This window comes from Crassostrea angulata, chromosome 4, assembly GCF_025612915.1.
Source record: "Crassostrea angulata isolate pt1a10 chromosome 4, ASM2561291v2, whole genome shotgun sequence".
Lineage (NCBI taxonomy): Eukaryota > Metazoa > Mollusca > Bivalvia > Ostreida > Ostreidae > Magallana > Magallana angulata.
The window spans coordinates 25,781,611-25,801,925 of NC_069114.1; the positions used below are offsets into that span (position 1 = coordinate 25,781,611).

A 20,315-nucleotide genomic window follows, 5' to 3' on the forward strand; every position below is an offset into this window, starting at 1 on the left:
CCTTAACTTTAATTGTGACGTCACAAATAACAAGGATAGACAACTTTTGAATGTTACGTCACAATATATTATCACACACCGCCATCATGCTAACATGTAATGTGAGTAAGCCTACCACGTGATAGGCTCATCCTTTTGCGCTGAGCCCGTTTTTAATTTGCTTGCTGTTCGGTCATGTTCAGTTTTCGAGTCATAATAAAAATACATGTAGTTTTCTATTATCCGTGAAGTTTAAAAGATCATGCATTTTGTATGTATGGCGGTTAATATCTTTTGTTACATATGTACACAGCCATTCCGCACCGCAGTTTAAATTACATGTACATCATCGATCATTTTAGTTGAACGTGTTTTTACGTCATGCATTCTCGATCTATCAACCAAAACAGATTTTGGCGCTTTTTCGTGAGCTATGTAGACTAGTTCTGAAGCTAAGGATACTCACAACGTCAGGCCTGCTGTGGCCACTCATGGCTGCTGTCCCACTAGTGGGTCCAGGACCCTGACGTTGGGGGGTGGTAGGGGTTTGATAATTGTTCGTGTATAATAGACGAACATTAGTTGTAATAAAATAACTACTAGTAGACTTAGACCCGTGCGTGCACGGGTTGGCATTGCATATTATGTCGGGCATTTACGAAATAGATACATCAAATTTGCACACCATGTTGACATTCAGAAATCTTGGAATCTTTCATATTAAACGGACTGAGTTAGAGTTATCTCCCATAATTTCTTTTGTTATACTTTCATGTTAAATACTGAAATCTGATTGGTTAAGACGCAGTTAATAATATTTTCTATTACCCTCAGCGTTAGCAACGCACTTAGCAACGGGTAACATTAAAAAATGTTACATGCACGAAAATTATGCGCGTACGGTTCGCTGTAGAATTCACGTTATTCCTATATAAAAGCAGTAAAATTTTCTTAAAAATTAAGACATTCAGTATAACAAAATAAATAAGTGCCTGTTTGGGAGGATAACAGTTGAAATTGACACCCCTCGAAAACCATTGTCAACCTCCGCTTCGCGTCGGTTGACAATGGTTTTCTCGGGGTGTCAATTTCAACTGTTACCCTCCCAAACAGGCACTATTTATATATTATGAACAGAAAATATATATAGCAAATTTTGAATGAAAATTTACACGTATTTGTATTACATGTATCGTTTTTCAGTTTATCCATGCAAATGTGATATTGTGGAAACATAAACTAAAGAGAATCCCGTAATTTAGCTTGAATGTAATGCGCATGCGCAAGATTGTAAAATCCGAAAAATTCAGACGATTTCTCTTTGATTATGAATTAGCGAAGCCTGATTGAGAAAAAATAAAAACATATTGGTAATCTCCAAGTACCAATGATGTTAAAAATATTTAAAACAAAAGACAAAAGTCTTCCGATTTCTCGGTATTAAAGCTAAAAAAATCGTAGTATAGATAGTAGTATAGATGATTCGATCCATCTTTCGCGAGTTTTGCTAGCCTTTTGCATATTTTTCCTGCACATTATAAACACTTGTAATTAAAGAGTATACTGGCTTGTACAAATTTTGGGCTGACATTGCTTTTTACATATTAAAATAAAATAAAATCATCAAGTATGTTGAAGTTTTTCCTTTCTTTATTTTTCAGAAAGTTACACTCTTTCCTGTTTTAATGTTTAGAGAGTTGTTAATGTCAGGGACATATATATATATATATATATATATATATATATATATATATATATATATATATATATATATATATATATATATATATATATATATATATATATATATATATATATATATATACACGTCTCTGATAATGTCAATAATAGTTTTTCCTTCGTGTAACACGGAGCATTAAAGATACATATTATAGAATATCACACTGTTCTTTTGATCTCGGCCCTGGTATCAGCCCGAGCGGTTGGTATCGGCCCAAACCCGAAGGGCGCGGGCCGATACCATCCGAGGGCTGATACCAGGGAATAGATCAAAACAACAGTGTGATGTTGTTTGTATCATACTGGCGTCAGTATAAATGTATCGCAGTATTGTAATCTCAGTGGCGTCGGAAGCAAATTGAAAGTGTGTGTGTGTGGGGGGGGGGGGTTGACTTATCAGAAATCTTGACAAGGCATAGGCGTCGGAAGCAAATTGAAAGTGGGGGGGCTAGACTAATCCTCAGAAGTATTGAGAAAGAAGTATTTCCCAAAATCATGGAAATCCTAATCCGTGGGGGGGGGGGGGGGGGGAGGAAAGCCCATACTTCCAAAAAAACAATTACTTACCCAAATTTTTTTTTCCAGAATCATGAAATTCCTAATCCGGGGGGGGGGGGAGTATACCTATACTTCGGATGAAAAGAAAAAAATAAGATAAAATAAAGTATTTGGTACCCCCCCCCCGCCCGTCTCCGACGCCCGTTGATTCAAAATTCGCAATATTTCCCGCCAAATCTGGTTCTTGGATTCATTTTCAAGTAAGAACCAGTCAAAGGAAGAAAGCAAACCACCAATCAACGAATTTGACACATCTTAATATAGATATGGGAATCCCCCTCTGGAATCGACACATAAAATGTTGGTGATATTTTGGCCAGAATGTGGTAAGATTTCCATCATTCCCTGATATTTGATTAAATGAAATTTTATTTCATAAAGTTTTTAAGAGACGCTATCTAAATTTGACAGATAACTTTGGCACATCAAAGTGAAAGTGTGAAAGAGAAAGCAAAAGGAGAATTTCATGGAAAGTTTAAAAGTTTTTCGGATTTTTTACACAGTTTAAAATAACAACTGATGTAAAGGGATAGCTGAGTTGTGATTAATTTTGGTATTTTATTACCTGAGAATTCAAACCACTGAGATTGATGAAAGATTCCTGGTTAATTAATTTATAGCTGTACTGCCACCTGACTGCATGCTGTATATAGAAAAATCACTCTCGTGATAAAATGGCCTCGAGTAGCATTGGTTTACCCAGCTGTCCTGAGCTTAATCCTCGGAGTATACAGGAATCGGACAAATGTAGTTTTCTTGGAGAGGGTGAAAAATTAGGGAGCTCTCTGTTCAAAGAGGAGCCGAGTCCAAGAGATGCTGTAGAACCAATTGATTCCAAAAGTAAAAAAGAATTATCCCCACAGACTAGTGGTCAGGCCATGGCCTTGCAGGTGCCGTCCAAATTACACCAGGCACCAGCCATTCGTTCCATGAAAGCTGTTGACCATTATCCAAGTCTGGACAATCCTGATTACATGCTCTCCTCCCTGGAGCCAGAAGATGAGGATGAGGTTCCACATTTCATACGGTTGTACAGGCCCATGATTGTTAAATGTGTGGATTGTGTCCCATTACTTCCTCAGCTCAGAGATATAATTGATAGCCAAGGTACACATTATTTTATCAGTTTTTGACAAAAGTTTGATGGTGTTCTTATATGTACTTAAGTTTAAATACATGATTGCTTGCATGGTGTCCATGCCTCTGCTTATAGGCTAAATGCACTTTATCCATGTGTCTTTTGTTTGCCCTCATCAGCCTAACAGAATTTAATGATAATTGAATTATGTATAATATTGATAAATAATGAAAGTGTTTTTCTTTTACAGGAGAAAGAAACAAAATAAAGAATACTTCAAAAACTGACGGGCCAGAGGCTGGCATGGATTTGTTTTTGAAAGTTTTGGAAAAAAAAGTCAGCCATCGTGATCGTTGGTTCCGCTTTGTTGATGCTATAAAAAATGCAGGTATGCAATACAGGGTTACTTCTTATGCTTTGTACCTTTCTTATGCCCCTTATGGAAAAAAGAAGTAGATGACCTCAATTGAATTTTAGGTTACAAGGTCAAGGGTCAAAGATCAAATCTTGGGAAAGAAGAAAATACTTGACTGTTTTATATCTTGAGAACATTAGATTGGCATACCAGACTTTAACAATTGGTTCAAAGGTATCCTAAGAGAATTTGATGACCCTTGCTGATGTTAATACCACATGGTCAAAAGTCAAGGATCAAACTATTTTTTTTTACTTTTAAAAGATGATATGAACTTACCTTTTACTTATAATAATGATTGTTTGATTGCCCTTTCGATTAAGTGTATTTTTAAAGATGCATATGTCATAGTCATTTAAATATATCACATGTTTGACAGAAATGGCATGCATTCAACGTGTTTGCATAACAAAATACTCAGTGGATTTTTCAGATTGTCATTTAATTAATTAAAAGAGGTCAAGTAGAACTTGAAGTTAAGAATACATGGTTTCCTATCGTTTTTAAATTTGCCTCATTAAGGCATATATACTTCTCTTTAGTGCTGAAACGAATGTTCGAATATTCGCGAATGAATAGTAAATTTCTAATATTCGAATGTATATTTAGCATTCGAATATTCGATCACATGTCTAACACCCATATTAAGCATTGTAAACTAAGCAGCATCGTGTTATTTCGTTACAATGGAAAGGAGAAGCTGGAAAATTTTACTTTGATCGAAAGAAAGACAAGCCATCTATGACTGCCATGCTTGGTAGAATCTATTACCGTACTTAACCCAGTAATTGATTCTTCCGCCATGCTAGTTTACCTTGAAAGTAAAAGCATGGTTTACATCGAACGGAGACAAACATTCTGGATTTATCAATTCATAATAGACGCTGAAGAAATAATTTGCTTAAATGTTTGAAGGAGTGTGAGCTACGGAGAGTTAATATCGAAAGGTACATCAAAGGTTTTTTTTTTAAATTATACGTCGATATAATTTGTTTTTTTTCTTCAAATAAACAGAACATTTCCGGAACTATAAGCGTTATCAGTTTTCTATTTAATACTATATCAAACATGGCGGAAATATTTGGACTGACTTACGAAGTTACGTATCGGTCTCACACAGGAGTCAGGACTGCAGTATATTATTAAAGAAGTAATAAATCTTTTGATTGTATTTAAAGGAAATTAAAAAAAAATATCAGTATATTATTATTTGCTTAAAAAATAAATGCACACCCAATTCAATGGATACTCATGCGTTAAGTGGCAACTTCGAACCGACATGTTTAAGCAGTCTACACAAACACCCACTTAGTAATAAAAACTTAATACCTTGTCTTTGACATCTACGAATATTCGAATACGAATCAAATAGCACTCACAAATATTCGAATACTGATTTATGGTAATCGTTTCAGCACTACTTCTCTTGTTTAGACATGTATTTGAATTTTACGTGTGTCTTCATAAAAAGTACTTACAAAGCTTTTTACTACAAGATATTATGGATGACAAGTTTTTCCTAAGGCTCCTTGGATCAAAGCTTATAAATTTACAATGGTTCTCAAGTGAGTGGTGTGGCACATGGGCCTAGCTCTTGCTGTGTATAGGTACCAGTTATATTAGGAGAAAAAAAACAATTGTTAGTATTGGTGGATAAGTTAGTTGTTGATTTTCATTCTATTTTCAGATTTTGAATATGTTGCAAAGGTTTTAGAGAAACAGGAAATAATTAACACAGCAATTTACACAACACAGGCCCGTCTCATTGACATTTTTGCCCACGTCATCTACAAAAAGCTGAAGCCAAGTGAAATCCTTGTGGATTTGTTTGCCCAAAAAGTCTTAAACAGAGAGACGTTTGACGCAGTGAGGCGTGATGAGGAACACAATGGAGAGTCATCAGCGACCATCGTCCTTATTGATAATATATGGCGATTTCATAGAAATTGGTTCAATATCTTTCTAGAGGTTCTCTGCAAACATAAATACAAAGATATAGTGAAGGAGATTGATCCTTCATTTTTAGAGAGTGAGTATCTTCATGTTTTGGGCTTCTTCTTTTCTTTTCTTTTTTTTGTCTTCACAATAAATATTTTTGGAAATAGTGCAAATGGTGGCTATGTGTTCAATGTACATGCATCTGAATGTTTCTTGTAGAATCATATTCTTTATGGTATGTGGCTTAATATTTTGTTTCGGTGTGTACCGTTGGCGCACAATTTAAATATATCCTCAACAAATTGTGAAACACAGTCTCACTCTGTATTATTGAATTGTATTATATTAAAAAGTCCACACAATTACCATATTCCATTGAACTTTATAATGAACTTACATTTTTAAAATTTATAGTCCACAAAAAGTTGGCTTCTGCAAATTCTATGGAATGCATGTTTCATGTTTCTACATTTATTGATGTGGCATCATTTTAAAAGTGATTCATTCTCAAATTTCAGAAAGAGAAATGAAATTAAAGGAAAGCAGTGAGAATAGTTCAGATTCCTTGGATATGGAGAAAATAGATGGGGACACTGACTCTAAATCCAGCCTTTTGAAGAGAGAGTTCTCCAGCAACTCACTTTCTCCCAGCAAGCAGGAAGCAGATAAAAACAGCTCCATTCAGGAAAACTATCTTTCTGGTAATGACGATTAAATCAAAATCTTGTGATTCAAATGTATAATGATCTCAAAAGTATCCCCATGCAGTACTATAATACAGATGTTTGCGGGGGTCCATGTAATTTGTTAAACACGCTTTTGAACAGAAAAAGAACTAAATATGATATGAGTTAAATTTGGCCCCCATAATTCGTCATTTTTTAAAGTGTTTCGAGTACAATAAAATGTTATGTCTTTTTTAGAAGAGTTGATTTAAAATAATTTTTTCACATATTTATTTGATGATTTATTTGCACTCACTTGCAGTATATGACGTCAGAAGTGACGCTATTTCTATAATTCAATCAAAATCAGTCAAAAATTGACATTTTTCTCATCTTTATATGAAAGGGAAATATAGAGCGCATGCTTGAACAAGGAAAAATATTTTGTCACTTATAAGTCTTGGCTAGATACATCTCTGATTAAAATATTTTGTTTGTTCAAGCATGCGCTCTATGTTTTCTGAAAGAAAAACTGCTTGGAAACAAGCTGTTTTATGCTAAAAATGCAAAAATGGCGGGAAAAGGTTGTCTTTACAATGCCATGTTTCTAAATTGTGGGCACTTGAATCAAAATGAACATTAAGTAAAAACATCACATATACCGTACATCTGTACAAAGAAAACAAAGAATTTCTGTAAAATGATGATATTCATTTTAGGGGGCCATTTTAGACCCATACATGTACCATATATAGTCATTTGAGTTCAGTTAGTCAGTTGAGTTGCTGTGGGGGATTATTATTTTAAAATAGCTGACCTTTCTGTCAAGACTTCTGAACAATAAACCTTCTTGCTGGTTCTGTTACTGAATTAAAAATTTTCAATTGAAATGTTCAGTAATGGACAGTAAAAAAAAATTATGAATTCATATTTCAATCAAGAGTAACTTGTCAACAGTGGAAAAAGTTCAACCTTTGCCTATTCAAAATTTGTTTTCCAAAATTTTATGATTATGCCAGCAATGAAGTCTAGACTTGAATAAAAATTACATTTATTATAGCATAGTTCAGTAGAATTTTTAAATTCGTGACGATGTCAAAAAATTAAAAGCTGATTTTCATGGTTGCTTGTGGTATACAAGATACCTAGTAAGCCTAGGGAATTAAAGCTTTCTATACCTCTGTTGGTTTTTTCATAAACTTAAGATTAATTTTGGTTTTTTTTTCACTGACAGAATCAATAGTGTGTTTATATTTATTTTTTTTAACCAGATACATTTGAAGCTCCAACATCAGTGAACAACTTGAGTGGAAACACCTTGCAAGAGAGTCTGGACTTAGAAGTTGACCAGCTGACCCAGAATCTGGACAGTTCCCTGATGGAGGACTCCGAGCAGACGAACAGGAAGCTAGTGGAGGATGATGGGAGTTTACAGTCAAGCAACGTCAGCAGAAGGTTGCAGATGACGACCACAGACACCAGGAGTTTACAATCGAATACAGACAACAACATGGGAAGTATGGTGGGGGTTGACTCACTGGCTGTGATGAATGTTTGCCAGAGCTTGGACAGAGAAGTGGAGTCCGCAGTTAACAGACCGAATATCATCAGAAGCAGTATGAGATTTACATTCTGTTTGAGTTTGCAAATTTTTCATCCATTATAACTGTTTAAAAGAACATTGCATGTATGAATTTTTTTTCAAGCTTTTTATTTTGGAATAAACAAAATATTTATGTTCTTGATTGTAGCAGTGATTTAAAGAAAAAAAAGACACATATATGATCATATATTATCTGAATGTTAAGCTTGTTTGACTTGAAGAATCCTTACACCTAATATATGTCAGTCATGCGCCATCTGAAGCCTAAGGATTTGTTATTGATACATTTAATAATTTATACTTTTTGAATGGTTTTGATTACGGTCACCTTCTCAATAAAGCTGATTCATGTTTATTTCATTGATACATATTGTCTCAGGTATGGCTGAAAGCTTACTGGAATCGAACAAACAGGTTAACTTGGACGATTCTGATGACGAAGAGGACGGTATCGGTCCAGTAAAGGAACTGGAATTGAGAAGTTATCAGATGGAACTGGCAAGGCCGTCATTGGAAGGCAAGAACTCCGTTATTGTAGCTCCTACAGGGAGTGGCAAAACCCACGTTGCACTGTACATCATAAAGGTACAACACCCAAGTTACATTTTGTGTAAAATGTTACATTTTACACTTACATTGCAGCATTTTTTTCAATAAGCTTCATTCACTTTTACAAATTTGTCAGCCTTCACCTCATTGCTTCTTTTTTTGTAAACTTTACCAATTTCTAATACTGTAAATTCCTAATTACTGTAAAATCATTTTTATTTGTGGGGTCAATGTTCATGGGTAGCCAAAGTTTTCTTGGTTCGTGGGGATATAATTTCATGGGTATAGCAAGTTTTATTTTGTAAATAAATATCAAACACATGCTAGCATATATGTTCATGGGGATGAAAATTTGTGGGCAAGGGTTACCCATGAAAGCCACAGACATTAATCTCCCACAAAAAATGATGATTCCACAGTAAATGTTAAGAATTTATATCCACTTAAAATAGAGATAAACAACCCTTGCAGATTTTAAAATCCTGCTTTTATTTTTTTTGACAGTCATGTTGATATTGTAACAAAAAAATTGGTGTTTGCTATTTTATATTCTCGCAATTTGACACAAAAGAGCAGAATTGCTGAAATAAGTTATCTTGTAAAATAAGAAATCTACAGTATTCATCAATCTTTTAAACGATGTCTATATTTTTTTGACAGCACCACATGGAGAGCATCAAGTCCATCAGACATCCAAAGGTAATTTTCCTGGTGGAGCAAAGTGCCCTTGCCGAGCAACAAGGCAAGCAGTGCACGACCTATCTTCCGTGTAAGGTCAAGGTCATCACTGGGGAATCCCAGAGGAATGAGAGAATGAAGTCCTTGAATGAGTGGATAACAAGGCAAGAATAGATATATAAAAATAACCGGTTTTCATATAACAATTTTGTGCTCCAGCTAAAAGAATGTTTTAATTTCAAGTTTTATTTATTTTGATGTTGCATATGGTATGTTTTGAAGGATATTAGTTTTGTGCCCTTTTGAAATCTTTCGAATGATTTAATGCAATCCTAATGTATGCATATGTGACAGAAAAAAGTTTAAAGGTACAACACCATCTGATAAGGGATATTACTCTCACTGGAAAACTTTAAAAAATTGTCAAGTCAAACAGTTAATGAATTTGAATATATACCCTGCAAATTGTGCTACATCTTGTGCATTTTCTCTGTCAAAAAGTTATTATTCCAAAGTTTTATTTGAGTGTATGTGGATATGTTGCCCCTTTATCAAGAAATTACTCAACAAGTTTTATATAAACAGGCGTGATCTGCTGGTGGTGACCGCCCAGATTTTGTTGAATGCTTTGAGAGATGGTATTGTTAGTGTGACCGATTTCTCCCTGATGGTCTTTGATGAGTGTCACCATACCAACGACAACCATTCCTACAACATGATCATGAATCGTTACCTCGACATCAAGTTACAGGACAGAGAGAGGGCTAAAACCTTACCCATGGTAAGTCATCAGTCCTTTTATAACATTTATTACTGTTGATTGAAAATTGAGAAGTACATTGTACTAATGCTTATACATTTGCAGTTGGTTTTATGCTGCAATATGATTTTGATACTTTCATTTATATTTTTTAGACTTTCAAGACTTACTGGCTTATGTAAAATACTGTAAATTACCTCAGTCTTAACTTTAAGAACTTTATTAACATGTATAAGATAATAATAGCAACTAATCCAAAAAAAGTAGGTGTGTAGGTACTTTTTAGATACGAAAGTCATTATTTTGGTTTATGAATTTCATTTGCTAATAAAATTGTTATAATTATGAATAACATACATTACTTTTCTAACGACGTTCAACTGAATAACAGACAACTGAGCATACAGTTCAACAGAATCCACAAAACTTGCTCAAGGCTTGAAACACATTATCTAGTTTAGTTGCCAGTATATGATTACAAAAACAGAAAGTAATGTTAAAGTTGTAGTAAAATTGGATATTGAAATCTTTGTTTTTATAAACCATGAAGAAAGTATCAATTTTATGATGAGGAGATAAATCCTTGTTGTAATAGACATTGAAGTCTTTATGTTTTGTAGATAGTCGGAATGACTGCTTCGGTGGGCGTTGGAAAGGCTACAGAGGACATGAAGGCTAAAAGACACATTGAGAAGGTCTTGGCAAACATGGACGCAGAAATGATTGTCACAGTCACAGAGAATATAATGGAGCTCAAGAAATATGTCAACATACCTAAACAGAGTATGTGTGATGGCAATTTGATCTCAAAATCAGTTCATGTCGAGAATGCATGTGTGAGACTTAATTAAAGTCTCAGACACCTCAGAATCCTGGGGCTATGCTTTTAATGGCAATAGTTACATAAAATTGCATTTTTTTGTTTAAGAACTATACAAGGTGACGAAAAGAGAGAAAGACCACTTTGGAACTCTTCTGCACAAACTGATGGATGCTACAGAAAAGTACATGAAAAATTCAAAATGTAAGATCATGATTTCGTGTAGTACCTTTGAGTAGGGTCCTGACTTTGGCTTCTGTCTGCCTTCACTCATTGTCAAAATGCAAACTTATAAAGGGACTTATCCAAAGACAGAATTATGTTTATTTTGAAGTGTAGGGTTTTGGCTCCTGTTTGCCTTCATTCATTGTCAAAATGCAAAGACAAACTAAAAAGCGGACTTATTAAAAGACAGAATTATATTTGTGTAAAATGGGCAAACAAATTGGTAAACATTGTTTCTGTGGGGATTCGGGCAAAAAAAAAAAAATGGTCAAAAATAACTTATTTTTTAATTATTGCGTTAAAATTTTTTTGCATAGCTAAATAGATTGTTAATTGAAGTGAAATATAAATGTTGTTTCTGGTAGATCTAGAACAGGTCAGGAAGCCTGATACTGTGCTGAAGCCTCCCCTGGAGAAGGGCAGCGATCAGTACACACAGTGGGTCAGTATGCTGTGGCGAGAGACGGCCAAGATCCAGGACCAAGTTGCCGGCAGGTTCTTTGACACCTGTCGTAAATATCTAGATGTAAGTTGTTAGTACATTTTTACTGTATGTGCCCACACACACAAATTTATAGTCTCCATATTACTGTAAAGCAATTTCTATTTGCATTTGCTGATACTATTTTGTGATATACTATTGATTAAATAGTTTACGGCGATAAATTTTCACAATATGAAGTCAATTTTTAAACTCACGAAACATGTAGGGACTGTTTCGTGGCATTTTCTAGGGTATATTGATCACCTTAAGAAAGTTGGCACCTGGGCTTCTATAAAGATATAAGAAACTGGTCAAATTTTAAAGCTCATTTATATGGAATTGCTTTAAAAATAAATAAATTTTCAGGTAGATCTGATGGTTAATTTGTCAATCACCCTGCCTCCTTAAAATCACATCTCGTTGATTTTAGATTAATTTTTGAACAGATGTGAAACTATGATAAAAATTTGGCTTTTGCAATTTTATATTCTTACTAGTTCACCCCTGCGAATGTTATTGTCATTTAAATTTTAGACCACGTGGTTTTATTTGACCCTTTCTGTTTCGCAGTAAAAATCGTGCCTCGTGTTTATAGTCTATTTTAGAGAATCTAGGTACACTGTACTTGTAGTCAAATATAAATTTAAACTTTATTTTCATTAATTAGTGGATAAAATGTGTTCTAGAAATAAACGAGACAATACAAAAAATAGTATTTTTTCTGCTGTTGCGACAATTATCATGCGTAGTAGAGATCCCCTCTAAGAATTAATTTTCGATCCGCGCCTGACCTAGTAATAACATCAATAGTGAAACAGACTGACTGTACTGTTTTATGCAGAATGTTCCTTGAAAATGGCTCGATACACTAAGTTTTTATGCAAAACATTCACCCATTAATTTTTTAAAAACATGGTATTGCACACCACAAGCATCAAACATGGCTATGATTTTATTAAGCAACCCAATGTTTATATTATCAACCACTTTACACGTGGTTGAACATGGACGATAACTCTGTTCAGAATATCATCGTTTAATTTAAAAAACCGCTAGATGGTGAAATAAGACATACATCTTAAAAGATGTTGATGTTTTAACATTATTCAAAGTAGAATATGATATGAAAATCGACTAGTACTTACGTATTTTGAGAATATTATCCGAACACTTATACTTCCGCTCGAAATTTCACAGGAACTGAACAAATCTCAGTGAAGTCTCGTGAACTTTCATTCGAGCACCTCTGGATTTATTACATACTTAACAACGATAAAGAAAACATTCCGAACACATTCGTAGGGGTGTAGTTGATGATTTTAATGTAGAATAAAGAATCTACATTAAAAAGTAAAAGAAAAAAGGTCAATTGTTCTTTATTTAATAACATACAAACACATGCTTGCATATTTTCATTTCATTCCTACTTAATGTGTGTATGTGTACTTGTTGATTTTATATATACATGTAGTGTGTATTCATGAATCTGTTTCAGTTATACAACAAAGCTCTGATTATCTACAAAGATGCCCGCCCTTCTGATGCCTTATCATTCATCCTCAAGGAGTTAAGAAAATGGGAACAAACAGTCATACCTGACGAAACAGAACTCAAAATGAAGCGAATGTTTGACAGTATGTATTCAGGGGCCTCTCTCTCTCTCTCTCTCTCTCTCTCTCTTAGTAGACCTAAAGGTTAATGTCAGTAAATGTACAAGGTCAAGGCCATTGATAGAAGTTTGTTGACATTAGCCTTTCAGTCAATTTAGGTGAGAGCAAAAAATTGGCCAACATATTTATGAGGGATATGCCTTTTTTCTGTAAAAAGACTGTATCAGAAAACTTGAATTGTAGAGACAAAACCGACCTTGGAAAAATTAATCGATGATCCTAAACATAGAAATCCTAAACTAATGGCTTTGAGGCATATGATCGGGGATTACTTCAAGGAGAATCCAGATGCCAGAGTCATTGTGTTTGTCAAGACTAGGGAACTGGTAAAGGCCATTGAAACCTACATGAAGGAGACTGAAGAACTGAGAATTCTAAACCCGATTCAATTTGTGGGTGTTCAAGCCAACAAAGAGAGTGGAGGTAAGGACAAGATTGAATCCATGCTTGGAGAGAATACAGTAAAGTGTGGTTTTTTTTTTATTCAAATAAACAAAAGTAAGGGAGAGGGGTGGAGTTATAGTTTTAATGAATTTTGATTTATTCAGGCTAAACTACATGTATGTAACATTTTAAAGAAAATGTGAAAGAAAAACTCACAGTTTTTAAAGTCTAAGCGTGCCCAGAAACAAACACTTTTGTTGTTGGGTAAGTAGGGTACTAGACAAATATGTTTGCAGAGATATTTACTTTACAGGTTGGGGGATTAGTTGGATGTAGTATAGGAATGACGAAGGTAGTATAGGAATGACGAAGGTAGTATAGGAATGACGAAGGTAGTATAGGAATGATGAAGGTAGTATAGGAATGACGAAGGTAGTATAGGAATGACGAAGGTGGAGCAGGGTTACCGGTAGATTCTTAAACATTCTACCTTTAAGTCTTGTATGATTATGATTGATTATGTTACATGTAACTGATTTTCTTTTGTAGGAATGACCAAGGTGGAACAGGATGAAATCCTAGAACTCTTTAAAGAGGGAAACCACAAAGTTATCATAGCCACCTCAGTGGCCGAGGAAGGCCTGGACATCCAGAAATGTAGCCTGGTGGTGCGCTACGATCATGTGACCAATGAGATTGCTATGGTGCAGTCAAGAGGTAAATAACTTTAAAAATATCCTAATCTTTGTTAGGAGTATAAATAAATGTCTAAGGTATGCTTCTTCCCATGAGTTCAAATCCCCAACCAATGATGAAAGTTTGTTGCTTTTTAAGTTACCTGTTTCTTAACTACATGTATTCATTGCAGGACCCTCTTTATCGGCTGCTAAATAATAATTTTCTCACTCATAAAAACCAATTTCAATGAAATTTTTTTTAGACCCCCGTAACCAAAACTTTTGTTTAAAAATTAATAATTTGATTACATATTCTATTTTGATATAAATCAATAAGGATTTGATCATACTTTATAGTAGATAGATTTGTTTTTGAATATCTGACAGAAATTCCAAAATATTTGGATGTAAAATGTAGGTGGGAAACGGGCGTTAGCGTTCACAGTACTAGTTCTTCAGTGGACATGTTTGTTTGAATAGTAGTCTACTTTTCTTATCTTTATATTTCAGTGAATGATGTAACATCTAATTTTCTTGAATTACAGGTAGAGGAAGGGCAGAAGACAGCAAGTATGTGGTTTTAGCTTCAGAAGACAGCAACACAATCAAGAAAGAGGAGCTAAATCAAATGCGAGAGATCATGATGAACCGAGCCATTGAAAGAGTACGGGCAGAGCTGAGCACGGACAAAGAGGCGGTGCTTCGTCGAGTCAGAGAAATCCAGCAGGCCGAGAAAGTCGCCAGAGACATTGCCCTCAAAAACCGCAAAGCTGCTCAGGCGAATTTGGGAGAATTCAAGATCACCTGCAATCCATGCCGAAACTTCATCTGCATGTCCACCGACATCAAGAAGATCGAAAACGCCCACCATGCGGCCATCAACGAGGACATCATGGAAAATGTCAAGGTCATTTCCTCGGTTCCAGATTTCGAGAATGATGTCATCAGTTGTGGAGCAGGTAAAGTGTTCTGCAAAAAATGCGGGAACCCAGTGGGAAACGTGAGCATCTACAAGAACGCCCAGTTCTGTATTCTGAAGTGCGAGTGTTTGATCATGATCGACAGTGCAGGAAATGGTATCACCAAGAAACGCTGGAAACAAGCTCCGTTTATGGTGCCCCCGCTGACCCCAAGTGACCTTGAGAGGAGGATTCAAGGAGAAAAATACATTGAATGCTAAGTACTGGTAAAGCCTTATTGCTTCACAAAAATGTTGTTGGTGATTTATTTTCAATGGTTCCATTGAAGAGAAACTTTAGACTATATGTTTTCCAGTTTTCATCTTTTTACATGTGTACCATACGATGAAGAAAAGAAATGAAACCATGTGTTTTATCTGCTGTACCAGACTCTCCATAAAGTGTCTGACAACAAAAAGTGCTTTATGTATTATATATTTTTTTTTTTTTGAAAATTGATTGCATTTGATTATTATACATGTTTTGTCGATCAATGAATATTGTTGTCTTTTGCAGAATATAAAGAGACAGATTCTTGCTAATCAAAATTTAAAAACAGATTGCGATTGTCTCATGCAAACTATAAAATATCTGTAACATTTATGTTAATTAGTGACATATCACTATGATATCAGTATATGAGAGCTTGAGGGCTTGAATTTTGAATAGATTGATGTCATTTTTGAAGTACACAAATGTTGGAAATATGTACAGTGTATGTTAAATTAACCTTTTAATTAATGTGCCATTAATGGTTGTGTATATAAACTAGAATGATATATCCGTTCAATACATTTTTATAGTGCTATGGTTTTTATTACATGTAATAAAAAAACATGTCTGAAAAATTGACAAAATTGGAAAGGGTAAAAAAGCCTCTATTTTAGTTAAAACCAAGTTAAATGTAGATGCTTTGAATTCCCCTCTTTTTCTATGGTCTGTGATAAATGTATATGTACATGTACAGCTCTCTGTATTTAATATTTAAAGATTAGTAATTTATTTTAGTAATTTAATGTTAGACAACTCTGAGTGATAAAGTTAGAAATGTTTTGTGTTTTGACTCTTACATATAAATGTAAAACAACATTCCATCATTCTTGAAGTGAATGGTTATTTTTTTTTAACTATCAAAGCTATATGAAATTTTGGTTGGTTTAAGGTTTCATGATCATCAGATATACTAAAGCACTGGTGGATAATAAGATCATGAATGAAACCCTTCAACAAGTCAACTCTCAGAAGAATGAAATGATATGATGGATTATCTTAAAAATCATTTGTACATCAAGATTGGGTTTAAAATCCACATTTAAGTAGTACAGGTTAGGTTGTAAATTTCTATTCATTTTGGAAATATTCTTGAATATATTAATTTGTATAATTATGCATGAATTAAAATTGAACATTGTGTTGATATTTCTGTGATATGTCAGATAATTAATTAACTGCTCAACCCTGTCCTTGTTTTGATGCTTTACATTTATGTGCCAACATTATTTTTATCACTTTTAAACATTGAATTCTCTTTTCTTTGGGTTTTTTTCTTGTCATTGTCATTCATTCATACATTTCCTAAGTACAATATCTATATATCCTATTATTTTACGCTGATTTAATTTTCGCATTTTTTGTAATTTATTTTATGTCGCAAAATCCAATACATAGAAATTATATTTGGAATGGCATGTTACGGTATTAAAAACTTAAAATGACTGACGCAAATATAAAAAAGTTATGACACATGAAAAATAAACCCCACTGATTGATATACATGGCTTTGTACCCTCCTTGTTTGAGTTATGAATTTCTCAACTAGCTTTTTTTTACCAGAGGAACACGTGAAATTAATGTTAAATGTTGAAATTGTCATATTGAAATAACATAACTAAGATAACACATACACTGGAATTTGATAATGTGAAAATCATTTTTATATTACAATGATTTAATTAGCAATATTATTTTACATAAAATTAATGTATGTTAAAGTTCATGAATTTCACGTGTGTATCCTTTTCAAATGAAATCCATATGAAACAATTAATAAGCTTAATTTTAACATATTTTCAAAGCTTAACTTGAAAGCAAAAAATCTTAACTTGTAACAGGTATTGCTTGATTTGTTTCTGTGATTGTACATACTGTTTTTATTTATGGTTATGAATAAAGTTGTAATTGTTTTTTAGTTTATTTATATAGGGTAATTATTTACATTTTTAGCATCATTGTCAATGATAACACTTTCTCTTCGCTAAGCCGAACAGAAATTATTTCCTGTCCTAATAAAAAAAAAGGGAAGATGATAGGACAAATATTTATAAAATATTATCGATAATTGGCATGTTGCCCAAATTGGGGCACATTCTGTGGATCACACTCTTACTTTCTGCTGTCTGGTATTATATAGAAGCGTCGGTTGACAATGGTTTTCGAGGGGTGTCAATTTCAACTGTTACCCTCCCAAACAGGCACTATTTATTTTGTTATACTGAATGTCTTAATTTTTAAGAAAATTTTACTGCTTTTATATAGGAATAACGTGAATTATACAGCGAACCGTACGCGCATAATTTTCGCGCATGTAACATTTTTTAATGTTACCCGTTGCTAATTGCGTTGCTAACGACGAGGGAAATAGAACGGATTATGAACTGCGTCTTAACCAATCAAATTTCAGTTTTTAACATGAAAGTATAACAAAATTAAATACACAGTCTGCTTTTTTAAAATGGCATGCACTATTATGCCACACGCGCTGTTTGCAAAATCATATAAAGTTTAACCTCAATATTTTAACCATAGAATAGTTTTATAAAATATAAAGTAAGTACACAATGTAAATTTTAAGGTGTTAAAATTTGACATTTTGGAGGGATATCGATACGGCTGATTCGTGATCTTTCAATGACAATGACAATCGGACATCTTGGGATCTGATTGCGTGACCAACCTGTACTTTAATTTAAAAATAATTGTAGATCGCTCAAGATAAATTCGAGAGCTATTCGGAAATTATTGAGAGATTTACTCTTATTTCCTGGGGGGGGGGGGGGGGGATACACACTTCAATTTTCACCAAAAAAGTAGACCAGGATGCCGTTATTTCTTTTAATGTGAAAATTTTCTAGTCAGTGACATCATTAGATGATTTTACGGGGCGGACCTTTAATTATGCGACACCGGTACCCCGACCACCGACCTGTTTATGTTCCTTCGTAAACAAAATATTACAAAAAAAAATATTTCTTGTTTATGACAGATTTCACCAAAATTCGTCACTTTGAAAGGGAAATATTTATGTTGTCTCAATAATTTCTAAACAACCTTCTTAAACCAGCAAACTTAACATAAAAAAAGAAATCGATGAACGATGAAAACGGTAGTGTTTAACAATGCATTTGAACGCAGTTTTTGAACTAGTTAGAACAGGGACGTGTAGAAGTTCAGTCTTGTCAGTTTCTATATAAATGACAATCGATATTCTTCAGAAATGGAGAAGATATCAATATTTCCCCCAGGAAAATCCAAGAATGATATCTTATATAATTACATGTATTCTTGAAATATAATCGATATTCATTTGTGCACGTGCATTGAATGATTTTAGAGCCTGCGCAAGTTTTACCGTATCACGAATTTTTTTTCCCACCATGATCCGAAAATGGAAACAAAATTGGCTTCAAGCTTACATTGTATATTGAAATTCATAGAACATATTTTTTAAGCAGAAAAATGATGTTTTAGTAAATTTGATCAAAGTAAATAAGGATAAACAAATGCTAGTGTCTATCCTAAAATGATTTTAAAGTATTTGGATATTTTTAATAATTATTATTATAGTACCAGTCTGTGTTTTATAGTATTTTTAGACTATCTTTTATAGGACTGTCTTTTATAATAGTGCATAGTATGTGTTTTCTAGTAGTACTAGTCTCTGTTAACAGCTGGTTTTATCTAATGACGCAAATAAAAGGGGTGTAACTGATTAATCTAGATCTATTAATTAATTTAATTTTGTTAATTTTATTTTATATAAGTACACGAGTTTGGACCACTTAAGTAAACCCGTCAGACCCAGGAACACTTATTATACAATTTGTTTCAGACATGAAGGAGGAAATAGATTTATTCGGCTAGATATAAAATCAAGATATGTAGGTGGATAATGAATGAACCTTTAAAGACTTGTATCATGCATGATTTAATTTCAAACGATTATTGTTTAGGACTTTAATATGTTCCTTCTTTAGAGGAAGTGTGTGTTTTTATATGGTGTTCCAAATCAAGGTACATGTACTAGTATTAGTTGTAGAATTTCCTTCTTTGTGGGGTTCCCCTCCCCCTCTCCATCCGCATATTCAAGTGGGACTTAACTCAGGAGGTTACGGGGGGGGGGGGGGGGGGGTCCTGATCGATCTAAAGTCATTTGTTTTTATCTAAATGATCATCAAACAGAGTGAGACCCCCCCCCCCCCCTTTAACATTCAATATTGACTCTTTGTGCCAGATCTTATCTTGACGCCTTTTCTCCTGTTTTTCTTTTAAATATAATTTCATCACTAAATTTATCATATTTAAATATCCTTGTGTATATTGGAGTGGTGTTTATAGCTTTTCAAGCTTCAACTGAGAAATCAGTTACATTACTTGGTGTTCTCTCTCTCTCTCTCTCTCTCTCTCTCTCTCTCTCTCTCTCTCTCTCTCTCTCTCTCTCATTGCTATATACTACACATTATTTTGAAGAAATTCAAGTTCCATTTAAAAAACCTTTTTAAAAACAGAAAGATGGAAACAAGTTTATATTGAGAAACTTTTTTAACCACAAATTCAATTTATTGCATAAAATATCTATGTAAAAACAGCTTCTTGAAAAATGACGTAATTGTCCAATAATACAAAGAAATGTGGCGCAACCGAAAAGAGGGATATTTACAAATCTGTACGCCATGAGTTCAAATCCTGCTGGGCTTTTATAACTTTCGTCTTTCCTAAAAATTCTAAAACATACTTAATAAAACATATTTTTTCTTAAAATATATCTTGTAAAATATGAAAATTTTAAACCGGTTGAAAATATACTAATCGAGTGTCCCATAGTACCTTGAAAACATTGTTAAGACGACTCGATTG

The 20,315-nt window shown here is 33.8% G+C and overlaps 1 protein-coding gene across 1 annotated transcript; it reads left to right on the forward strand.

Annotated features, from left to right (window-relative positions):
- Positions 1 to 2,520: 2,520 nt before the first annotated feature.
- On the forward strand, positions 2,521 to 15,942 carry LOC128180956 (antiviral innate immune response receptor RIG-I-like). Its single transcript, XM_052849168.1, has 16 exons — positions 2,521 to 2,603; positions 2,689 to 3,384; positions 3,606 to 3,743; positions 5,458 to 5,799; positions 6,227 to 6,409; positions 7,645 to 7,989; positions 8,356 to 8,561; positions 9,186 to 9,367; positions 9,789 to 9,984; positions 10,584 to 10,746; positions 10,892 to 10,987; positions 11,374 to 11,534; positions 12,988 to 13,126; positions 13,346 to 13,585; positions 14,096 to 14,263; positions 14,769 to 15,942. The coding sequence occupies exons 2-16, from the start codon at positions 2,952 to 2,954 to the stop codon at positions 15,401 to 15,403; spliced, it is 3,627 nt and encodes a 1,208-aa protein (XP_052705128.1). The 5' UTR covers positions 2,521 to 2,603; positions 2,689 to 2,951; the 3' UTR covers positions 15,404 to 15,942.
- The last annotated feature ends 4,373 nt before the right edge of the window (positions 15,943 to 20,315 follow it).

What these genes read in the sequence shown, in the direction of transcription:
- LOC128180956 (XM_052849168.1), top strand. Translation starts at nt 2,952, where the DNA reads ATGGCCTCGAGTAGCATTGGTTTACCCAGCTGTCCTGAGCTTAATCCT. An exon ending in TGATCCTTCATTTTTAGAGA is followed by an intron (nt 5,800 to 6,226) that starts GTGAGTATCTTC and finishes CTCAAATTTCAG; the next exon opens with AAAGAGAAATGAAATTAAAG. An exon ending in TGTCAACATACCTAAACAGA is followed by an intron (nt 10,747 to 10,891) that starts GTATGTGTGATG and finishes TTTTTGTTTAAG; the next exon opens with AACTATACAAGGTGACGAAA.